At 36.3% G+C, this 21395-nt stretch overlaps 1 protein-coding gene across 3 annotated transcripts in view; it reads left to right on the plus strand.

The window, feature by feature from the left end:
- Positions 1-21395, plus strand: part of LOC127429013 (delta-sarcoglycan-like) — a 152133-nt gene that overhangs the window by 94420 nt on the left and 36318 nt on the right. For all 3 annotated transcript variants that reach the window (XM_051677740.1, XM_051677738.1, XM_051677741.1), the window contains 3 exons: positions 2031-2132; positions 6544-6631; positions 8354-8473. In XM_051677740.1, the coding sequence (XP_051533700.1) occupies positions 2031-2132; positions 6544-6631; positions 8354-8473 (310 nt within the window). The remainder of the gene's footprint in view (positions 1-2030; positions 2133-6543; positions 6632-8353; positions 8474-21395) is intronic.

Genomic DNA, 21395 nt, shown 5'->3' on the forward strand with positions numbered 1-21395 from the left:
TCTTTTGCGCTATGGCTTATTTCCGTTGTGTTGTTGCTTAATTCTGTTGTGTTGTGACTTAATTTCATCATTATGTGATTTAATTCCATTGTATTGTGTCTTAATTTCATTTTGTGCTGTGGCTTTTCTGTTGCATTGTGGCTTAATTTCATCATGATGTGGTTTAATTCCTTTGTGTTGTGGCTTAATTCCATTGTGTTGTGTGTTATTTACGTTGTGCTGTGTCTTTTCTGTTGTGGCTTAATTTTGTCGTGATGTGGCTTAATTCTTTTGTGTTGTGGCTTAATTTCATCATTTTGTGACTTAATTCCATTGTATTGTGGCTTAATTTAATTTTGTGCTGTGGTTTTTCTGTTGTGTCTTGGCTTAATTTTGTCGTGTTGTGGCTTAATTTCATTATGCTGTGGCTTTTCTGTCATGTTGTGGCTTAATTCTGTCGTGTTGTGGCTTAATTCCATTGTGTCTTATTTCCGGTGTGCTGTGGCTTTTCCGTTGTATTGTGGCTCATTTCTGTTGTGATTTCATCTTTTATTTGCTTTGCTAATTTGGTTGTGTTGTGCACCCCTGGGTCTCAGTACAGCTGGGAAGAGAAAATGGACAACAGACCAAAGCAAGATGCAATTGTGACAGGCAGCCTGATCCTTTGATGTGAATCTTTTATGAAATATGATGTTGAGAACATGTGAGGGACACGAAGTGTCAAAGCAAATGCTTTTGACTTTAAAGCACCCAGTCTTACAGTGTTTTTACCATAAGAGTAAAGAGTAAATTAAAATAGCAAGTTGAGCCTTTGGGACCCTGTATCAAAACACATTTTCATGCATTTAAAGCTAAGTCACATGGAATGGAGAAAGATGGTTTGTATGAGTGTGGAAGATGTGTGGAATAAATCATCAGAGTCCATGAGGGATTCCCGTCTCTTGATCTTCATTAGCAAAATGTTTTCTGAAGTGGGTTTAATGCTGTGGGTACACAAAGAGTTGGCTTACATAACATGCTAAAGGATTGTTAAATCTTTTTGCATCAAACATGGCTTTTATCTTGTTAAAATTTTATTTGTAAGATAATCGACGTATAATATGTGTGATTTAATTTGTTTAATCACTTGATTATTTAGTTAGTTAAGAGTGCAGTAGATCAGCGATTCCCAACCGGGGGGTACAAAAGCAGGTTCCAGGGAATATGCAAAAAGATTTGGATTTTGCTATGTCGAACCCTTAAAACAAAAAGTATGGCTTTAAAATGAAAAATTTAATGAGATTTGGGTTGGGTAAAAATATTGATTTTCAGATTATGTACAATATTCATGAGAATTATCCCAGTATTTATTCTTAAAATATTTTACTTTATGCAAAATTTAGCACAGTTTATCCTTTCACTACTTGTTTAAAGTTAAAGTTTTGTTTGACTCGTTCCATGTAATGTGTGTCCAAAGAGAAGATCCACGCAATGCATTTGTCGTTGAATAATGCCTCTTTTAATATCCTTTCTGTTCTTAACAGACAGCTGTTGATCAAAAAAAAAAAAAAGAAAAAGAAAAAAAAAAAGGAACATTTAACTCTAATCACACATTGCACAGATGCGGTAAAGGAGACATTTAACTCCACTCTCATTCAAATCTGCTCAACCAAAAAGCTGTCAGACCCTCACTGAACTGCTACCATTCTTAAAGTGACATTACTGTTTTAGCACTTGTTCTACATATCAATGTAAGTACTTGAAAGTAGTACAAATTATGCATGTAATAAACATGTGTATATACATAAAAATAAATACTGTATATATATATCTGCCTTCAGGCAGTGATGTTGTTTTGGGGTCATTTAATCCTCTCTTCAATACTTTTCTTGTTATTTTGCCTTTTCTGTGCTGAAATATGTTCCCGTGGAGGCCCCCAAAATTTGCAGTACACCGCTTGATTAATGCTTTTCTTAAAATGTTACAATGGAACATTATTATTCAAAAATACCTTCTTTTCTGTCATTAGCCTGATTTTATCTCTCTTTCTTTTTGTCCATCTCTTTCCACAGGATGGCATGGGTCACCTGCGTATCACTGAGAGAGGCCTGAAATTGGAGGGTGATTCGGAATTCCTTCAGCCGCTGTATGCCAAAGAAATCCAGTCCAGACCAGTAAGTGCATGACAGGGCCTGTCAGCACGGTGTCGGTGCAATAGGACGGAGGATATACATTCCCCTTCTCGTTGTACAGGCGTAATAATATCACTGTGCCTGCAGTGGATGTATGGCTTGATAATGTGTAGGATACTGGCGTTATCTCATCTGTCGAGCTTGAGCGAGAGTGGAGAGAGTGAAAGACAGAGAGAGAGAGAGGAGATGAGGTGAGGTGAATAGCAATGGCCTGCTGGGATTGGAGATGAGAGGAAACTCCCATTCACTGCAGCGGGAATAAAAGACACACTCCAAGAATTAAATGAAAAGATAGTGACTGCAGGTTTTTAAGTGTCTGTGGGCAGTGTTTGAAATAAGGTTCGGACTCCCCAAAAGAACAAAAACATTATATGTGGTAGGTCCCGTACTGTTTGATTTAAATTAAAGCTGATTGGGGCATTTTCTTTATATTTTATATATATATATATATATATATATATATATATATATATATATATATATATATATATATATATACAGGTGCATCTCAATAAATTAGAATGTCGTGGAAAAGTTCATTTATTTCAGTAATTCAACTCAAATTGTGAAACTCCTGTATTAAATAAATTCAATGCACACAGACTGAAGTAGTTTAAGTCTTTGGTTCTTTTAATTGTGATGATTTTGGCTCACATTTAACAAAAACCCACCAATTCACTATCTCAAAAAATTAGAATATGGTGGCATGCCAATCAGCTCAAAACACCTGCAAAAGTTTCCTGAGCCTTCAAAATGGTCTCTCAGTTTGGTTCACTAGGCTACACAATCATGGGGAAGACTGCTGATCTGACAGTTGTCCAGAAGACAATCACTGACACCCTTCACAAGGAGGGTAAGCCACAAAGATTCATTGCCAAAGAAGCTGGCTGTTCACAGAGTGCTGTATCCAAGCATGTTAACAGAAAAAGATGCACAACCAACCGAGAGAACCGCAGCCTTATGAGGATTGTCAAGCAAAATTGATTCAAGAATTTGGGTGAACTTCACAAGGAATGGACTGAGGCTGGGGTCAAGGCATCAAGAGCCACCACACACAGACATGTCAAGGAATTTGGCTACAGTTGTCGTATTCTTCTTGTTAAGCCACTCCTGAACCACAGACAACGTCAGAGGCATCTTACCTGGGCTAAGGAGAAGAAGAACTGGACTGTTGCCCAGTGGTCCAAAGTCCTCTTATCAGATGAGAGCAAGTTTTGTATTTCATTTGGAAACCAAGGTCCTAGAGTCTGGAGGAAGGGTGGAGAAGCTCATAGCCCAAGTTGCTTGAAGTCCAGTGTTAAGTTTCCACAGTCTGTGATGATTTGGGGTGCAATGTCATCTGCTGGTGTTGGTCCATTGTGTTTTTTAAAACCAAAGTCACTGCACCCGTTTACCAAGAAATTTTGGAGCACTTCATGCTTCCTTCTGCTGACCAGCTTTTTAAAGATGCTGATTTCATTTTCCAGCAGGATTTGGCACCTGCCCACACTGCCAAAAGCACCAAAAGTTGGTTAAATGACCATGGTGTTGGTGTGCTTGACTGGCCAGCAAACTCACCAGACCTGAACCCCATAGAGAATCTGTGGGGTATTGTCAAGAGGAAAATGAGAAAAAAGAGACCAAAAAATGCAGATGAGCTGAAGGCCACTGTCAAAGAAACCTGGGCTTCCATACCACCTCAGCAGCGCCACACACTGATCACCTCCATGCCACGCCGAACTGAGGCAGTAATTAAAGCAAAAGGAGCCCCTACCAAGTATTGAGTACATATACAGTAAATGAACATACTTTCCAGAAGGCCAACAATTCACTAAAAATGTTTTTTTTATTGGTCTTATGATGTATTCTAATTTTTTGAGATAGTGAATTGGTGGGTTTTTGTTAAATGTGAGCCGAAATCATCACAATTAAAAGAACCAAAGACTTAAACTACTTCAGTCTGTGTGCATTGAATTTATTTAATACAGGAGTTTCACAATTTGAGTTGAATTACTGAAATAAATGAACTTTTCCACGACATTCTAATTTATTGAGATGCACCTGTATATATATATTATAATTCTTCCTCATTTCCCAGCTAAATATGCAAAGTCAATTCATGTTTATTTCTATAGCACATTTAAAAGCAACAAAAGTTGACCCAAAGTTTTGCACATCAAGCATATTTTTAAAACATCATATAAATGTAACGATACACTAATTTCACGATACGATATAATACGATGCATAGCCTCATGATACGATTCGATACAATACGATACGAGCACCCACAAATGTTTAGCTCAAACTTATTCAAGGATTCGACATAAATGTCTTTTAAATCATAAATGCCACAAAAATGTCAGGCAAGGAGAAAACTCTTTTCAATGTTATTTATGATGAAAAAAAAAAAAAAAAAAAAAAACTCAAGAGAAACTTGACCTCTGGTTTTACAATATACGTACATAATCCAGTATTATTTAGTGGCTTAAGCAAAAATCGATCGGCACATGTAATGTTTTTCCCTCTACCCCATATCACCTTGCATGTAAACTTTACTGCCTTTATTACCAGCTTATAACATATGCGCAATTGTTGTTCTCAAAGCTGTTTACATTTTGAAGTCAAAAGCAGATAATTATAAGTCTCTTAATGAATAATGAATTGGACGATAAACTGTGGCTATCCTCTTTGCTATAGCAATAGTGAAGCCACACTCATGATTCGCATCAGGGCATCAATGCCATAGTCAAGCGCAGCTTTGAACTCCACATGAAAAGTGCTGCAGACATCTGTTCTGCTTTTTGTCGCTGGCACTGTCCATGTAAAGATATTTGATCTGAATTGGCATTTTGGTGATAGTTAAGACTTGATGTGTTTCTGTGGTAATTAAATTGCACCCTACAGAAGCTGCAAATTACTTGGTTTCTGACACAATTCCAATCTAGGTTTGTTTTGTACAACAAATAGCTTTAAAAAGTCATTTTCCCCATCACTTGACCACTGGTATGGAATCGGTGTTGTGTGTGTTTGAGGTGTGTGCATCAGTGTAATAATGTCCCCATACACATAGCAAGGGTTCCGCCCTACTCCAACCAGTGTTTAGAACTCATACAAACCTGAATAAAATTTCGGGACCTAATGTCAATTTGGTAAATGTGTTAATCACGTTAAAGAGAAAAGAACACATTAAACATTTTAAATTAATCACATGCATTAACAAGTTAATTTTGACAGCTCTAATCTTAAGATATTAATGATTTTTATTATGTTTCCTCAGTTTAATGAGTTTCATTACAGAAAAGTGTATAGACTGACACATTCTCTCCACTTAGGGGTGCATAGAATCCGTCATGTGAAATTCAAGACTTTGTGTTGCCAGTAGCATATTGGACAATTTAGCTTATGTCAGGTTTGGAAGCTCATGGAAGTTTGTGTTCCACTTAATTAGACACAACACACAGCTTCATAGACAATTACCCAATTTTCTCAAAAAACAAAAAACAAAAAACAAAAAAAAAAACAGATGTTCTCACAATAATCATGCACATCTACAAAGGAAGCATTTTACACTTGAGTAAAAACAGAGCTGCTCAAATACAATGCATAATTTACATTATACAGATATCTCCAGATTTTAATATGCAACACAATCGTATTGTACTTACAACTTCCATCTGAACATCTTTAATTAATAAGTCATTTGAAGCATGAAATATTTATCTGGAGATTGAGACTCTGTATCTATGATTTGCAAAACAGGCCCTTATTAGTGAAATACTATTTTCTTAAAGTCAATATGAAATCCAAATTGATCTAGAAAATAAGTTTGTATTTGTACGCTTTTACATCAAAATCTAATTATTTGCTCCACCTCTAAAATGATTTTTGTCACATTACAGAAGTAAAATCGGTTGTGAATGTAATTTCGTGTTGAGTTTAAATATCATATATGTTTACTATTATCAGCTGCGTGCGGCTGAATGCTTCGTTTGAAATATGCAGTTTTAAAATGCATGATTCTTGTAGGAGACCATCTGCTCAGCTCCTAAATCACCCCAGACACGTGTTCAGTTATGATCAGTCCCTGGGCACAGAGTGAAATCTTTGTTGGTGTTTGCACAGTACCTTGCCTGAGGGTGGACTTCACAAATGCTTACCATTTGTGAATTCATCTCAAGACTCAAGATATTGTCTTAAAGGGATAGTTTGCCCATAAATTGAATTACTGACATAATTTATTCAACCTCATGTGAGTAAATGTGTTTCACAGAAGAAAGTCATACAGGCTTGATGAAGACAGGATTGCCATTTTTTGAGTAACCATTTTTGAGTAACTAACCATTAGTCACAAAAAAAATGCACAGAATGTATGTTTATTTATTTATATTTTAACTCCTTTCTTTCATGTCAGGGAAGTGCGTTGTTTCTGCAATCATCTAAGAATGTGTCTGTCAACATCCTCAATGAGAAGAAGCAATTAGTATCTCAACTTGTTGCAGGTAAGTACACAAATTATTTTTTCTCAAGGGGTTGATTTGTATGAAAAAGAACAGATTTCAGCATTTCTCATTTTGTTATGTGAAGGACATGTTATTTTTTTTTTTTTGCCTACTTTTCTGTGTATAGATTTTATTTTGTTACTGTACGCTTGTCCCACACCCAGAAATTTCGATCTTAAAATTTGAAGACACATCATGATATAATTAATAATTAAAATAATTATAATGCAATTTATTATACACGATAAAAGTGTGATCATCTAAATGATCACAAACTGTTTAATCAAAAGTTAGTTTACTTGGTTACCAGTGAGACAACCATGTCATGTCATGTACTTGAAATGAAATATGAAACATGATGTGCGAAGAAAACTCGAAGAAAATATTATTTAATTGTCTGTATTTAGGATACATAAAATGCCAGCTATAAAATAGCCTTAGCAAGACAAAGGAATTTGCTATTAAATTCCAAAAATATTTAAAATTGTATTTACATTACCATCATTTGCCATCATTTCTAACAGAGAATGCTGTCAAACACAATACATACATTGAGATGTGCTGGAAATGAAATTTGGTGAAAATTCATGACATTTAAAACAAAAAAAGACACATACCTACTCTTGGATATTATAAGTGTAGAGTAGATAGCATGAAATAAAATCAAGATCACAAAATTCAAGAGGCGACTATGGACCAATTCACTCGCTGAAGGAAAATTAAGCCAGGCAGCTAATGCTAGACTTTATGGGACAGATGGTTAAATGACTACTTTGAAAGAGTTAAAGTGTTCTTTGATAGCTTGGTTGTTAGTATTGTCTTTCTCATGATCTAGCCTTTATAACTGTGACTAGAGACTTCATTACAGAACAGTAATTGCATGTGCATTGATGCATGTACTATTAAGTCCTGGCTAATAGTGTAATAGGAAGGCCATATTTTAATAAAAGTAATTTAGCCTTAAATGGACCAGTTAAGTGACTTCTACTTGAGTTACTGAGTTAGAACAACTGTATACAAAACTGAAATAAAATGGAGGCGCAAGAACAGTAATGTGTTTCAGTAATTTAATTTTAAAGTTGTAACAAGGTTAAAATGGGCAAGGAGGAGGCAGGAACTGGCTGAACAATTAAAATAATGTTTAATGAAAACCTAAAAAAACACAAACATAAACACACATGGCAGCTGCGTGTGGCTCTCTCTCAGCCTTATCCCTCTCCTTGGCTGATTAGTCTGACTGGGGGCCAGCCGTGCGCACTCACGGCCCGGCTCCACTCTCCTTCTCATCACAAAACTATAATGTGTTTTAGTTGGTAAGAAAAGTAATTAAGGGTGCTTTCACACTTGGTTCGATTGCTTGGACCAAACCCGAGTTCGGTTCCTCCACCTCCCAGTGCCCACGCTGGTCTCTGTTCACATCATATTATTTGGGTCCGAACCCAACACTGTACGGTGCACACTGAATTATTTTGGCCGCAATTTTCCAATCTGTGACATATTTCGGGAAATGTAAAATATTTATTTCACTGTTTAATTAAATAATTTAGTGTGACATGCTCACGGATGGCTGATTACTGGGTTTTGTGTATTGTCACAGATATCTGGGACAACGTATATGGTAAAAAGAGAAAATGCTCAGCATAATTAAAAGGACAATATGATGTTCAACTGTAAAAACACTGAACTGCAATTAAATCATTGTATTGTTTGACTTTGGCACAGGCTCTCGTGGAGTTCACGCACAGGGCAAAATGTTGGAGGTAAAATCAAGTTCAGGGAAACTGTTGTTCTCTGCTGATGACCATGAGGTGGTAGTTGGTGCAGAGAGATTACGAGTTATGGGTAAGTGAACAACTCAATTATATCACATCTAAGGACATGACACATTTTTTTGGCACTATCTACCAAGAGAACATCAAATTGAGCCTTATCTCTTTGCTTTACAAGTGCTTACGAGCCTCACAGGGCTGCTTTAAAGTACAGATTGACCTGAGACATTGTGTTTCTTGTGCATTTTGTGTTGGTAATTAATACTATGGTACAATCGTATTGTCTAATGTACATACCTGTGTGATAAATGTCCTGCAATTCAGTCAGAAAACACAATGATGCAAGGGAGGGAAACAGATGAAAATACACATTTTTACCATCTCTGTGCTTGCTGCTTTGACGCCAGGCTTGTGTGCTCTTTATATGACTGGTGGTTGAATGAGCAGGGTTAAAACTACTCAAAACGTTTGACCCTTGGCTTAACTTTGACCTTGCATATGTCCTGACAACGCTAATTAGCTGATGGCACCACAAGAACTCACACAGTTCAAAATCCATCACTAGCGACTATCCAGAGCAAAAATATAGAGTTCATTCATGGGTGAAACTCCTATAATATTATGACACATTTGCGATTTATTTGTTTCTTACAACAAATATTAATTGGTCAAAATACATGACTACTTTTGAATTGCTGTCGATGGAAAATATATGCCATTTACCAGCAGGGACTGATTGGACCATGCTAACGACCCAAACATTGACCTCCAAGGACTCCCAAGTTCCTGGTCGCATTTGGTGTGAAAGCAGAAAATCTTTCATGCATTTCAAGGCAGATATTTCTAACTTTAAAATCCCTGATTTTGAGTATATTTATCTTTTTTTCTGTTGCCTTTTTCAGTTTTTCTTCAACCATTTATTTTGGGAAGTAAAATAAAAACAACAACAGTTTTTTTCAATGTTTTGTGCCATATTTGATCACAACATGGTTCTTCTCTCAGGGGCAACACTCAACTTGCTTTAAAGTGATTACTCAAGCATGTGTACATACATTTTTTCCCCTGATGATTTTCCCTAAGCCACAGTTCATTACCTTACATTGGCTCAGCAATGGACTGGGAACAGGGGTATTTAGAACTGTATGTTTCTCTTTCGGATTTTATCTCAAGTGTTCCTGGAGTGATGCCAGGCATCCAAATTTGTGTGCTAGGGCTTTTGGTGGACCACACAGGGAAGATATGCACATTTTAAGGTCAGGCAAATCCTGTTACTCTGCTTACATAAATGCCCTTGTCTCTGTTTATGAGTCTTAGCTGAGAGTCAGTCCTGAAAGCTCCTGCAATATTAAACTACAGTCTAATGCTATGATGGCAGAGCGTGAGTGTAGAATAAACAACTTCAACTGCCATCAAAGCATTCTGAAAAAACAAGCATATGGGTAAACCTTATGAAGCCTGTCAAGAACATGTCTGGGTTATATCTGACCCCAAAATAAAAAGAAATAAACAAGAAATTTTATTTTGCTTAAAGAAAATGAAGCCTAATTTAAGAGACATTTTTTAAGAACTTAAGCCAGCGTTATCTGAAGTTGTGAAGCGCACCTTACATTTTCTATGTGTGAAAACATCCTGGTTACTTTCGTAACCTCCGTTCCCTGATGGAGGGAATGAGACGTTGTGTCAATGTAGTGACATAGGGGTCACCCTTGGGAGCCCCAAACACCTCTGATCTTTGAGAAAAGGCCAATGGGAATTGGCGAATGGAATTTGCATGCCTCTAACCCAGACATACGTGTATAAAAGGATCTGGCTCACAACCACTCATTCAGGTTTTGTGCTGAGGAGCCAAGACAAGGTCCCGGTCATTTCAGTGGGTTGTTCAGTGTTGTGGCAGGAGGGACACAACATCTCATTCCCTCCATCAGGGAACGGAGATTACGAAAATCTCGACGTTGTGTCGATGTAGTGACACTAGGGGTCGCTATACGAAACGCCACAACTAGCTGAACTGTGTTACGTGGACTGGCGGTGCGAGATGGGCAGAACACTGCGTGCCTCGTAGCCAGCACACCTGGGGGGGGGGGGTCACTCTCAAAGGGAAGACACCACGGAGACCACATCCTGTAATGTGGAAGTAATGTGTGGAAATACGTCACATGGACTTACCGAGTTTTGTCGGCAGTGTCGCATGTGGAGAAGTCCCCGTAGTAGGGCCTACCCAGAGGGGACGGAGCTCTACAAACACGGCGACCGGTGGCAGAGGGGACTCTGCCCAAGGAAGACGAGGGTTTACCAATGGGGAAAGAGCTGCTCAGAGCCTCTAAAGCTCTGCGTGCGATCCAAGTAGATGTGCAAAGCACGCACTGGACACAGCAACGAAAAGGCTGGGTTAAAAGGACTGCTTATAACGTCTCAAAACACATTAATTTTGATGATGTGAACTCTTTATTTACTATCACCTTTACTAAGACCTGAATCAATACCTAAATGAATTAATGTTAAGTTATTAGCTTTCATTTACCTTGGAGAAAATGTAGGGTGCCATCACTGATGTTATACTTTCATTTGGGAATGAGGAATGACACAAAAACAATTTTTTAAAAGAAAGAAAAAACACTGCATGTATCTTTTGTAGGTACCTCATGTCACGATTACATGTGACCCAGCAACACATTTTGTTAAAAAGTTTTGGATAATTTCGATAAAATCCCGCTTAAAACTACCCAAACAAACATTACTCCCATAGGCTCTCATTGTAAAAAAGCAAGCGCTTGTCAGTTGCTAAGACAGGATTGGTCAGAAACACTTTTAAGGTGGGCTTAGTGATGGGTCAATTCACTTTCACACAAATCACGGGTACTATGGCTGTTAATGAATTTTTAAACACATATTTTTTTCGCTCAGTTACTCACACCCTGCTATGTTATTATATCGAAACACTTTTACTCTAACTCCTCATTTGAAAAACGAACAAAAACAGACAAGGATGTCTGTTTCTTTCACCTCCCATTTATCTTTTAAGATACTATTAGTTAGGTTTAGGTTAAAGTTTTAGGTTTGGGAGGTACGTTTTACTCACCTTAATATTCACCTTAAAAACCTTGTCAGATTAACATAAATTCACTCAATTTTGGTGCCACCCACTGGACATTTCATTGGGAAACTGCAGCCAAATGGTGAAGCATGTAATTTTGGTTTGCAGTTGCCATTGTCATGCAAATTTCATGAGATCAGACTGGCATAACAAGAACTTCCTGAACATTTCTTTTGATTCACTTAGTTCTCTTTCATGTGCTCATCTCAGTGCAGGAGAATAATTTCCAGTTGGAGACATTCGATTACAGTATTTTGCAAATCTTTAAAGATAAGCAGTGCTTCATCTGATGAGAGACTGCCATAATATCAGTGCCTGCTAAGATATATATAAAAAAAAGAAAACAGCACAGGAAATTCAGATTCTTCTCGTGGGGAGCTATGGAATTTATCTTGTATTTTGCTCGTCTCCACAGGAAGAGCAATATGAGTAGATTGGGACAAACCCTGCAACATCTGCTCATGTGCACTGCTTTATTGTAGGGCTTGCGAGGCAAACACCATATCTAAAATTTATCTTTTGTCTTCTTGTTAATCTTCTCAACAAGAAATGTCCCTTTCTCAAAAAAATTGCAATAAATTCAGCTCGAACTGCTTAAATGGATAGTTCACTGAAAATGAATATTCATTATTCTCTCACCATTTAAACACCCTCATTTTTTATGCAAACCTGCATGACATTCTTACTTCTGTGAAACACATAATGAGATGTTAGGCAGTATGACTCAGTAACCATTCATTTTCAGTGTATGGAAAAATAAAAATATGCAGTGATAGTGAATGGTGACTGAGGCTAACATTTAGCCAAACATCTCATTTTGTGTTCCACAGAAAAAGTCATACAGGCTTGGAGTAAATTACTGTATAACATTTTTGGGGGGTGAACATAACTACCTCTAATGTACAGACAATACAAACATTGTTTTGTAGATAATTTCAGTCTTAGGTGGTGCTATCTATTTTGGATTCTGTAAACTTTTGTTATGTTCTGATAATTTGAAAATGGAAAGACCATTTTTAGTTTGCTCAGGAAACTATCTTTTTATTATTATTATTATTATTATTATTATTATTATTACTATTATTTTTCTTATATATATGTTTTAGTGCTTTAAATTAGACAAAACATAAGGAGTCACCCAGCATTGCAAGGGTGAAAACTGAAATGCCAAGCACTGGAATTCACTAATGAAATGGTGAAATATTTTACAATAACACCAATATGGAAGTGTTATTTATATCTGAAAGTGTGGCAAGGTGTCCCAGCTAATGTTGTCACTGGAGGATTGTATAGTTGTCGGAGCTGAATGTTATTCTTCATTAATTTTAACAATCAGATGTTAAATTGGGGAAGGCAATTTGCTTGGGCTCCTAAGTCAATCCCAGTAGATGTTATATCAAGCTTTGAGTCTCATAATGTATGAGTAATTAGGCAATGTTACATTATAAGGTTAAAGAATGGGCATATATGTATGTGGCTGTTCATTTTTTCTCTACTTTTGTTTAATGTTCTCTTTTATTGTTTCTGATGGCATGATGAAATGTTAAACTTGAAACTCACAAAATCTCCTAATTTCCCCACAGCAGAGCAATAATACATCAAAGTATGAATAAAATGTGAGCTAGAGTTGTGCAGTATGACCAAAATCACTGTATGAGTAATGTTATATTATGTTAAAGGTATATATATCACAATATATTTATTTTTTGCTGTAAATAAAATAAAAATTGCCATTTAATTATATTTTAAATGTGGTAATGAATCTTTTTATTCAGAACCTGATGGACACAAACCAAAATGTATGATTATTCGTAACAATTCAATTATATATCTGGCATGAATGCAAAAGCAGCTTCACCTTATGTAACACATAGGTTCAAAACAAATATTTTAAAAATTATTTAAGAATGTAAGCTTTCAATGAGAATGTTATTTATTTATTTATGAATGACAGTTAAACCACTTAGACATTTTTTAATTAAACTAATTGTTAATTTAATTAATTAAAACATTTTCGGACAACAAATATTCTGACAAAAAATGAGTCATGTCATTGACCCATGCACATCTGCCTACTGACAGTCGTGTGCATACTGCATATCTACCGCCATATACAGTAAACATACAGTATAGGAATTTATCTACCAGTAGAAACATTTCTGCCACTGAATACTGCCCATGCCTAGTTCAAGCTCATAGTCCTTTGTTAGACATCCTTGTAGTCTTTGCTACCTTACCTTTCACCTGCAAGCCATTATGGTTAATGTATTCATCTTCAGGCTCTGTTTCACTTGATTATAGGAATACAGTCAATCAAACAAAACTACACAATACATCCAAACAACGTGATTTGTGGCACTTGTATGGGGTATCCCAGCAAGCCACTGTGAAAAACAAGGTAATCAGTTGTACTGGAAAATAACTGGCAAACACAAGTAATGTAGAGAAGTGAAGATGACACCTAGCAATATTCCACAGTGATAATCAACAATTTGATGAATATGTCAGATTACACTTGTGGTGCTTCCTTTTACCAAAATGTTCACAGTTAGCAGTAGTTCGCAGGATAATGATATTAGCAGTTGAGATCTTTGCTCTAGTTGTAATTAACACTCATTGATTAGCCGCAATTGTATCCCAGTGACTCACAGCAGTGCAAGCTATTTTCTAGTGAATGTGACACTCGATGATAACGATAATGGCTTTGAATATTTTGTTCAATTTTGTGTCATCTGTTTTGGATGGCTTTACCTCTGACAGCAAAGAATTCAAATATAAAAAATTCAGATTGAGTCATAAGAGGTATTCTATCAAAGCAAACCGTTCTTTTGTGTGATAATTGGCATATCTGATTTCCTAAGATGGAATAAAATTTAAGGGTTTCTCTTATACACATGCTACAATTTTTTCATTGATAATTGTTTTTATCCAAAAAGAAAATATGGAAAGGTATTGTTTGTATAGATGATGATGATAATAATAATAAATAATAATAATAAACACTGGAATTAGACTCTAGTGTCTCTATGAGAAAAAAAAAGGCAACAAATCAAAATCAGTTCCTTTAATGCATTAAAATACACTGAAGTGGGAAACTGGAGAGAAATGTTTGATCCTTTGTATTAAAGTGTAGTACAGTGTGTAATATGCAGTAAGCCTCACGCATTGCAATAATGAATACATGGTTAAAGCTTAGTGGGCTATATATTGCATTTTTTATGGCATGTTTTAAATGAGAAATGGTTTCTCGCCTGGACAAATTAGGATGTAGAATATACAGTTTAGTTGGACATATTACATGCAATATATTATCATTTAGTTATGAGTTTTTTTATTTATTATCAAGAAGCAACTGCAGTTATTATCAAGGCCAGATTTATTAATTATAATGCAGGATACAATAAAAAGGACACTTGAAACATGAACTATTGTAACATTTTATTAATATCATTATTAAAAAAAAACAGCTTGTTTATTTGCTCTGGTTGACTGAGTTACACTGATGTCCCGAGAAAAGATAAAATGTAAATTTGAATATGATGTCGGATTACCACATTACCTGACATTTAACTAGATTATTTCTAATCACCCCTCAGACTGTGTTGTACATGTTCATATTGCCAGTTGTCCTGTAGGTAAACTGAAATAGTTTGTGAAAGTGTCTCTAATGTTTTCTTTCTTGTTAGCAAATCAACAACAAACTTGTCATCCTGGCTGAAGCTTGTAGAGAAATCAATTTGATTTTTTAGATCGGCTTGCTAGAGAACTCTGTTGTAGGGCTGCAACTAACGATTATTTTAATAATCGATTAATCTGACGATTATTATTATTATTATTATTATTATTATTTTCGATTAATCAGATAAAAAGCTAAACAGTTTTTCAATTAGATTTTTTGTTAATTATATCTAAATAAAACCCTAAATCAGGGTATTTATGTGTAAAAGTGTACTTTAAAAAGTGTAAAAGCCACATATTGAGTTATTAATATAATCTTTAATTTTGACATTTTAAACCTTAAATAAAACACAAACATTTGTCCACAGTTTTAAGCAGCAAAAATATAAATATCCAAAATATAAATAATAAAAAACAAAGCCACCAATTGAGTTTTAAAAATATAATCCTCACATTATAAAAAATAAATAAAACACAAAAGTTTGTCCAGTTTTTGTTCTCCTCAGCTTTCTCCTCTCTGCTCTCTTCCTCACTGCTGCCTTCAGACTCAAGGAGTGAAGGAGTAAAGATGTTGAAGGTTCAGCTGCTGTTCTTATGGCTTAGGTGGTCATTTGCTGCTGCTGCACCATCTCCCTTCTTGCTGCAAGTTTGCACAGTTATAATTTGCTCAGGTGACAGAAATGTCAGTCTTCTGAACCTTGGGTCCTGAGCAGAGGAGAGAATCCTGCCATCTGTTTTGAAGCTGCTCCACTGCTGTGGCTTGGAGGGACTTCACCAAAGCTGAATCAAAGGCAGCACCTTCAGTGGACTTCAACAGCCCTTTCACAAGTGGAGGCAATGAAGAGACTGTTATATATTCCTGCCCGCTCATAAAAAAAGTGGCACATTCAAAAGGCAGTGGAAAGCTCTTCAAGCAGACTCCACTGGTCTGGTTTCAATTCAAGATAGTGTTTGCCTCTGTGAGTGATGGATGGGTCAGATAGAGTAGCAGTTACAGGCCACCTCTGTTCAATCAGTCTGTTAATCATATAGAATGTACTGTTCCATCTTGTACTTACATCCTGAACAAGCTTGTGCTCAGGTGTGCCCATTTGTTTCTGTTTGTCTTTCAGCTTGCTACAGCTTGCTCACTTTTTTTTAAATGCTCCACAAGACATCTTGCAGCTCCAACAGCTCTTTCAGTGCTCTTTAATGCAGCATTAATCACCAACTGCAATGTGTGGCCAGTGCAGCGTATACTGGTCCACCCATGTTTCTCCTCCAGTAATTTTGCAGCAGCCACAATGTTAACACCATTGTCATGTACGATGGCACTAATTTTCTCAGAAGGGATTTTAAACTTGACTGCTACTTCTTCCAACCACTCTGCTATGTTGGTTGAGGTATATCTGTCTTCGAGTGGCAAGGCAGACAGATGTCATATTCAATGTAATGGCATGTAATGCCAAGGTAAGCTTCAGTGGCAACACTTGTCCATATATCAGTAGTTAAAGCAATTCTGCTGTTGGTGGTGTTTATAGCACTCTTAATATTTTGGAATGCCTCCTGGTACTTCCTCTCCATCAGTTTTGTGAAGTGGGTCCTTGATGGAAGAATGTATCCTGGGTTGAGTATGCTGACCATTTCTTTCTTCCACTATTGACATTGGCCGCATGTCAGTTACCAACATATTCAGGATAGCATCTGTTACAATGGCTGCTTGTTGAGGAGTGCATTGGGGATTTCTCCTCTGAACAAATTCACTCATGGTGAGCTGTTTCTTTCTGAAATAAAAAAACAGCATTTGAGTATGCAAGGAGAAGCAATTTATGTGTAAATCAATATTTGCATTGTTTTAATGATAATTGCTGATGGCAAGTTGACAACCATGGTTAATATAAAAAAATAAAATAATATATAATTAATACAACATATTATGTTTTAACATAATTTTTGTTATATTTTTTTTACACTGACATGTTGTTCAAATGTGAAGATACAAACCAAAAACATCTAAAATATATAATTTATTTCATTTTGAATAATAATTAAAGGATATATAGATAAATTAAATATAGAAAGACTGAAAACAAGCATGGGAACTTAGTAGAGCTGCAGTAGATCACATCTGAAAAACAGATAAAACTTAATTGTAGTAGACAAATGCTATAAAAAGAGAATGGAATGGGGAAACGCAGCAAGTTAACAGGCCTGATTAAAAGGACAGGAAAAATTATGCATTAGTGCACAAGTGCATAAGCATTCACTGAAAACCACTACAGTGACTAAAAAAAATATATAATCTTTTACTGCTGCTGTTATTAACTGCCTTTAGATTTAGTGCTTCACTTTGTTCACACCATTTTAATTTAACCTATTTCTGTGGTAGCGCTATTTTAATCCATCCCTATGTTGCAAGCGATCTGATTGCGCAACCTGATGCTCAAGACTGTCCCGAAGTTAGTAAACAAAGCTGTTTACACAATAGTATTGAATTAAACTAGACTATACCATTTTCACATCTTCATATAATGAGGATATACACAGTTTTTGCTTACTATGCTGATGTTTCACCTTCATCCATGACACCAACGTGTTTTCTATTCATGTGCTTCACTGTGGTACTTCCATGCCACACAATCTCAGCTTTGCATAACTTGCAGGTTACCATCTTCTTTGCTGCATTTAATGTAAAACACTCCCATGCCTTAGATGACTTAGGGCACACACTTTTTTCTGCCACCTTTTGATCTGTACACTCTGCCATTTCGCGTGTGACTTTGTTTTCCATGAAAGTGACGTCATCAGTAAATGCTTCCAGTGACGTGAGCAGACTAACTAATCGATAAAGACATTTGTTGACAACGATTTTCATAATCGATTATTATCGATTTTATCGATTAGTTGTTGCAGCCCTACTCTGTTGTCTTTCGTACTGTGATTCTATGTCTATCAGTGGCACCTTGTAATGGTGTGGATGTGCTAACGGCGTTTATTTTCCTCGCTTTTAATGTGAACATACGATTCATCTCTCATTATCGCATTGTCTCAGGTCTGAAAAGGCCTTACGTTTCGGAAAAGCGCCCCCTGCACACTGTCTGACTGGCAGGTGGCATGTGCGTTTAATTGGTGATTCATTCTGTGTGCTGAAAGATTGCTAAGGATAATGCGGATACGTGCCTGTGAAGGTCAAATGCACTTAAAAATGCCATGGTGAGGTATTAATAGAAACACAGTCAGTTATGTGTAAAGTAAACGTAAACACTGGGACAAAAAAATAATAGACCTGCCCCTCTCTATGTTGTTAATATTAATCAAACAATAGCAAGAATACAAGAAAACCACTCATTGCTATTGGCTGGATGGCTTTAGTAGGTTTGAAAAGTATTAATGTATTATAATAATACAGTGAAGACCTGTAATCTACTGTATGCAGTTATTTCATTAGTCCTACTTTTTTCCATTTCTGAATGTTTACTTGAATGCTTGATATTGCTGTTAAACTTGTTTCTGTGTTCTTATTTTATTACTGACTGTTTCCTTGTCTTGAATAATTGCTTGACCTAATTAACAAATAAGAATCAGTTTTGGTATTGAGAATCATCATATTTCAATTCGATACTGGTACCAACTACTGACATTTTGATATTGTGACAAAACTGCCTACAATTTACAGACAATTTTAACTGTGCAAGGTAGGTCTTACTATACTAGCGTTATGACAAAGTATACCTAATGCCATATAAGTGTGAGAACCCATGAGCAATGGATCTGTCAATAAGCTGTAACAATAATAATAATATTAATAATAATAATTCAATACTTATAAATATGCTTTTTGGGGGGGGCCTCAAAAAATCACTCTTGCCTATGTCACAATAAGAAGTAAATCCAGCCCTGGTTAATGCGGTACAGCACTTAACTTTGCCTGTAATTACATCAACTAACTGAATCTATAGACATTTTCAATTTGCTCTTTCCCTACGGGCAGCGATTGCTATACATTTGTGGGGCAATGGAGATTAATTGTGTGTGAAATGTGGTACAGGAGATTTCTTTACAGAGGAAATATGGGCCCCACATTTCACGGTTTTATCATGGCTGAATGGGGAATTTGCTGTGCTGAGTGACCATTGGAATTCTGTCAGTTGACCACAGTAAGCGGATGATAAACAGCCTATAAAAGAGGTAAATTATGGGTAAGCCTTTGCTGTACCAACACACATCACCTCAGAGACCAGCGAAATCATTCAGCTTGTCTCTGGTCCCCCTGTTAGATTAGATTTTCACACTTAGCATAGTATATTGGTGCTGTGTCTCACTTGTTTTGTCTTGTTACCTGAAAGCCCATTATTCTTGAATTTTTTGATACTTTAAATAGGCTTCTGAACTTAAATAGTATGTCAATATATATATATATATATATTTTTTGTTTTTTTTTTTTTTTTTTTAAATTAAAGAACTGTATTGGTTGAAACTATTGGCCATCTTTATAATTTAGGCTTCATAAACATAATATTCTCTGAGATATACAATGTATAGAAATGCATGCCTACATGTTAGCATGTGTCAGGTCAAGTTACACAATATTTAAGTTGGTTTACACTCACTTAGCACATTATTAGGAACACTATGGTCCTAATAAAGTTTCAGACATGGTCTTCTGCTGTTGTAGCTCATCCGCCTCAAGGTTCAATGTGTTGTGCTTTCTGAGATGCTATTCTTGAGTGTTTATCTGAGTTACTGTCAGAACTGAAAGGATGCTGCCTATCTGTCATCTCGAAACAGTTTGGCCTTTCTCTGTTGACCTCTCTCATCAACAAGGCATTTCCATCCGCAGAACTGCCGCTCACTGGATGTTTTTTTTTTTTTTTTTTTGCCACCATTCTGAGTAAACGCTAGAGACTGTTGCGCATGAAAATCCCAGGAGATCAGTGGTTACAGAAATACTTAAACCAGCCCGTCTGGCACCAACAATCATGCCACGGTTGAAATAACTGAATAATTTGTTCCCCATTCTGATGATTGATGTGAATATTAACTGAAGCTCCTGACCCGTATCTGCATGATTTTATATATTGAACTGCTGCCACATGATTGGCTGATTAGATAATCACATGAATATGTAGGTGAACAGGTGTTCCTAATAAAGTGCTCAGAGAGTATAGATTAAATGTGGCATTTTTGATCCTAGCTTAATATGCAGAGAGATACATTAAGAATGTTAAGTAACCAATTTGTAGGTTAATTTCCCCGAGAACAGCAACACTGGCTTGACTGATGGCATGAGTTTAGGTGTGGAGCTATTTGTTTGTCCCACCAACAGAAGATGGGGGAGTGTTCAGGAAACATTTTGAAAACAGTTCATTTTGCAAATATGTTTGTTGATAGTGGCACAGAAATGACACACTTTTGCGTTAACATGTACTTCTCTTTTCTCTGTGTATTCTCTATTAAAGAAATTGAAGCATTGCTGACTGAAATTTCATAGCTAAGATACAATAATGATCCTTGTTCTGTGTTTTGTATTGGTAAACTTCACTGATTTGACTAAGAACACCCTCCATTTCTCTTACATAATCCAATATGTACAGTATGTACACATACAGTCACATACACAGGCATCTCCTTAAACACTTCTTCTCACCCCAAGGCTTGTTTTCTCTTTTGCCCAAATGCATGCAATAACATAGTCCAGTGTGTCATGCTCACTGTAGCGATGACAAATGGCCCTATCGCAGACGATGATGTTATCTCACTTACTGAAAATCTGTACTCTCATCCAATCCCAGTGAACACAGTATCCAGATGAGAGAACTGTACAGACTTTGCAGAAGTAAGCACCTGATGACTTTATTTGATGCTGCCACATCATTTATCAAACTATTCTGATGCACGTCTATTGACTAACACTTCACACAATCTGACCTTTGAAGTGACCTCAGGTAATTAATTGCCAACCTAGATGACTTTTTTTGGAACTTCTGAGAAACACACTACAGCCCTCTCACCAGTGCTTGTCAGAGCTGTGGCCAAGTAGTAAGATGTGCTTCATATACATTGAGCCATGGTTCTCATGCGAGAAATACAAGTTCCAATTTGGTAGTGCCACAATATTGTGCCCCACTCTATTGCTGATGATTTTCTTTAACCTGTACCTTTGCTACAAATAAGATGACAAAAGCCCACAAAACTAAATTAAAATAAAAAAAAAAATCCATTCCTATTATGTCAGAAATATCTC

The sequence above is a fragment of the Myxocyprinus asiaticus genome, chromosome 38 (genome assembly GCF_019703515.2).
Source record: "Myxocyprinus asiaticus isolate MX2 ecotype Aquarium Trade chromosome 38, UBuf_Myxa_2, whole genome shotgun sequence".
In the NCBI taxonomy this organism is placed as follows: Eukaryota; Metazoa; Chordata; class Actinopteri; order Cypriniformes; family Catostomidae; genus Myxocyprinus; species Myxocyprinus asiaticus.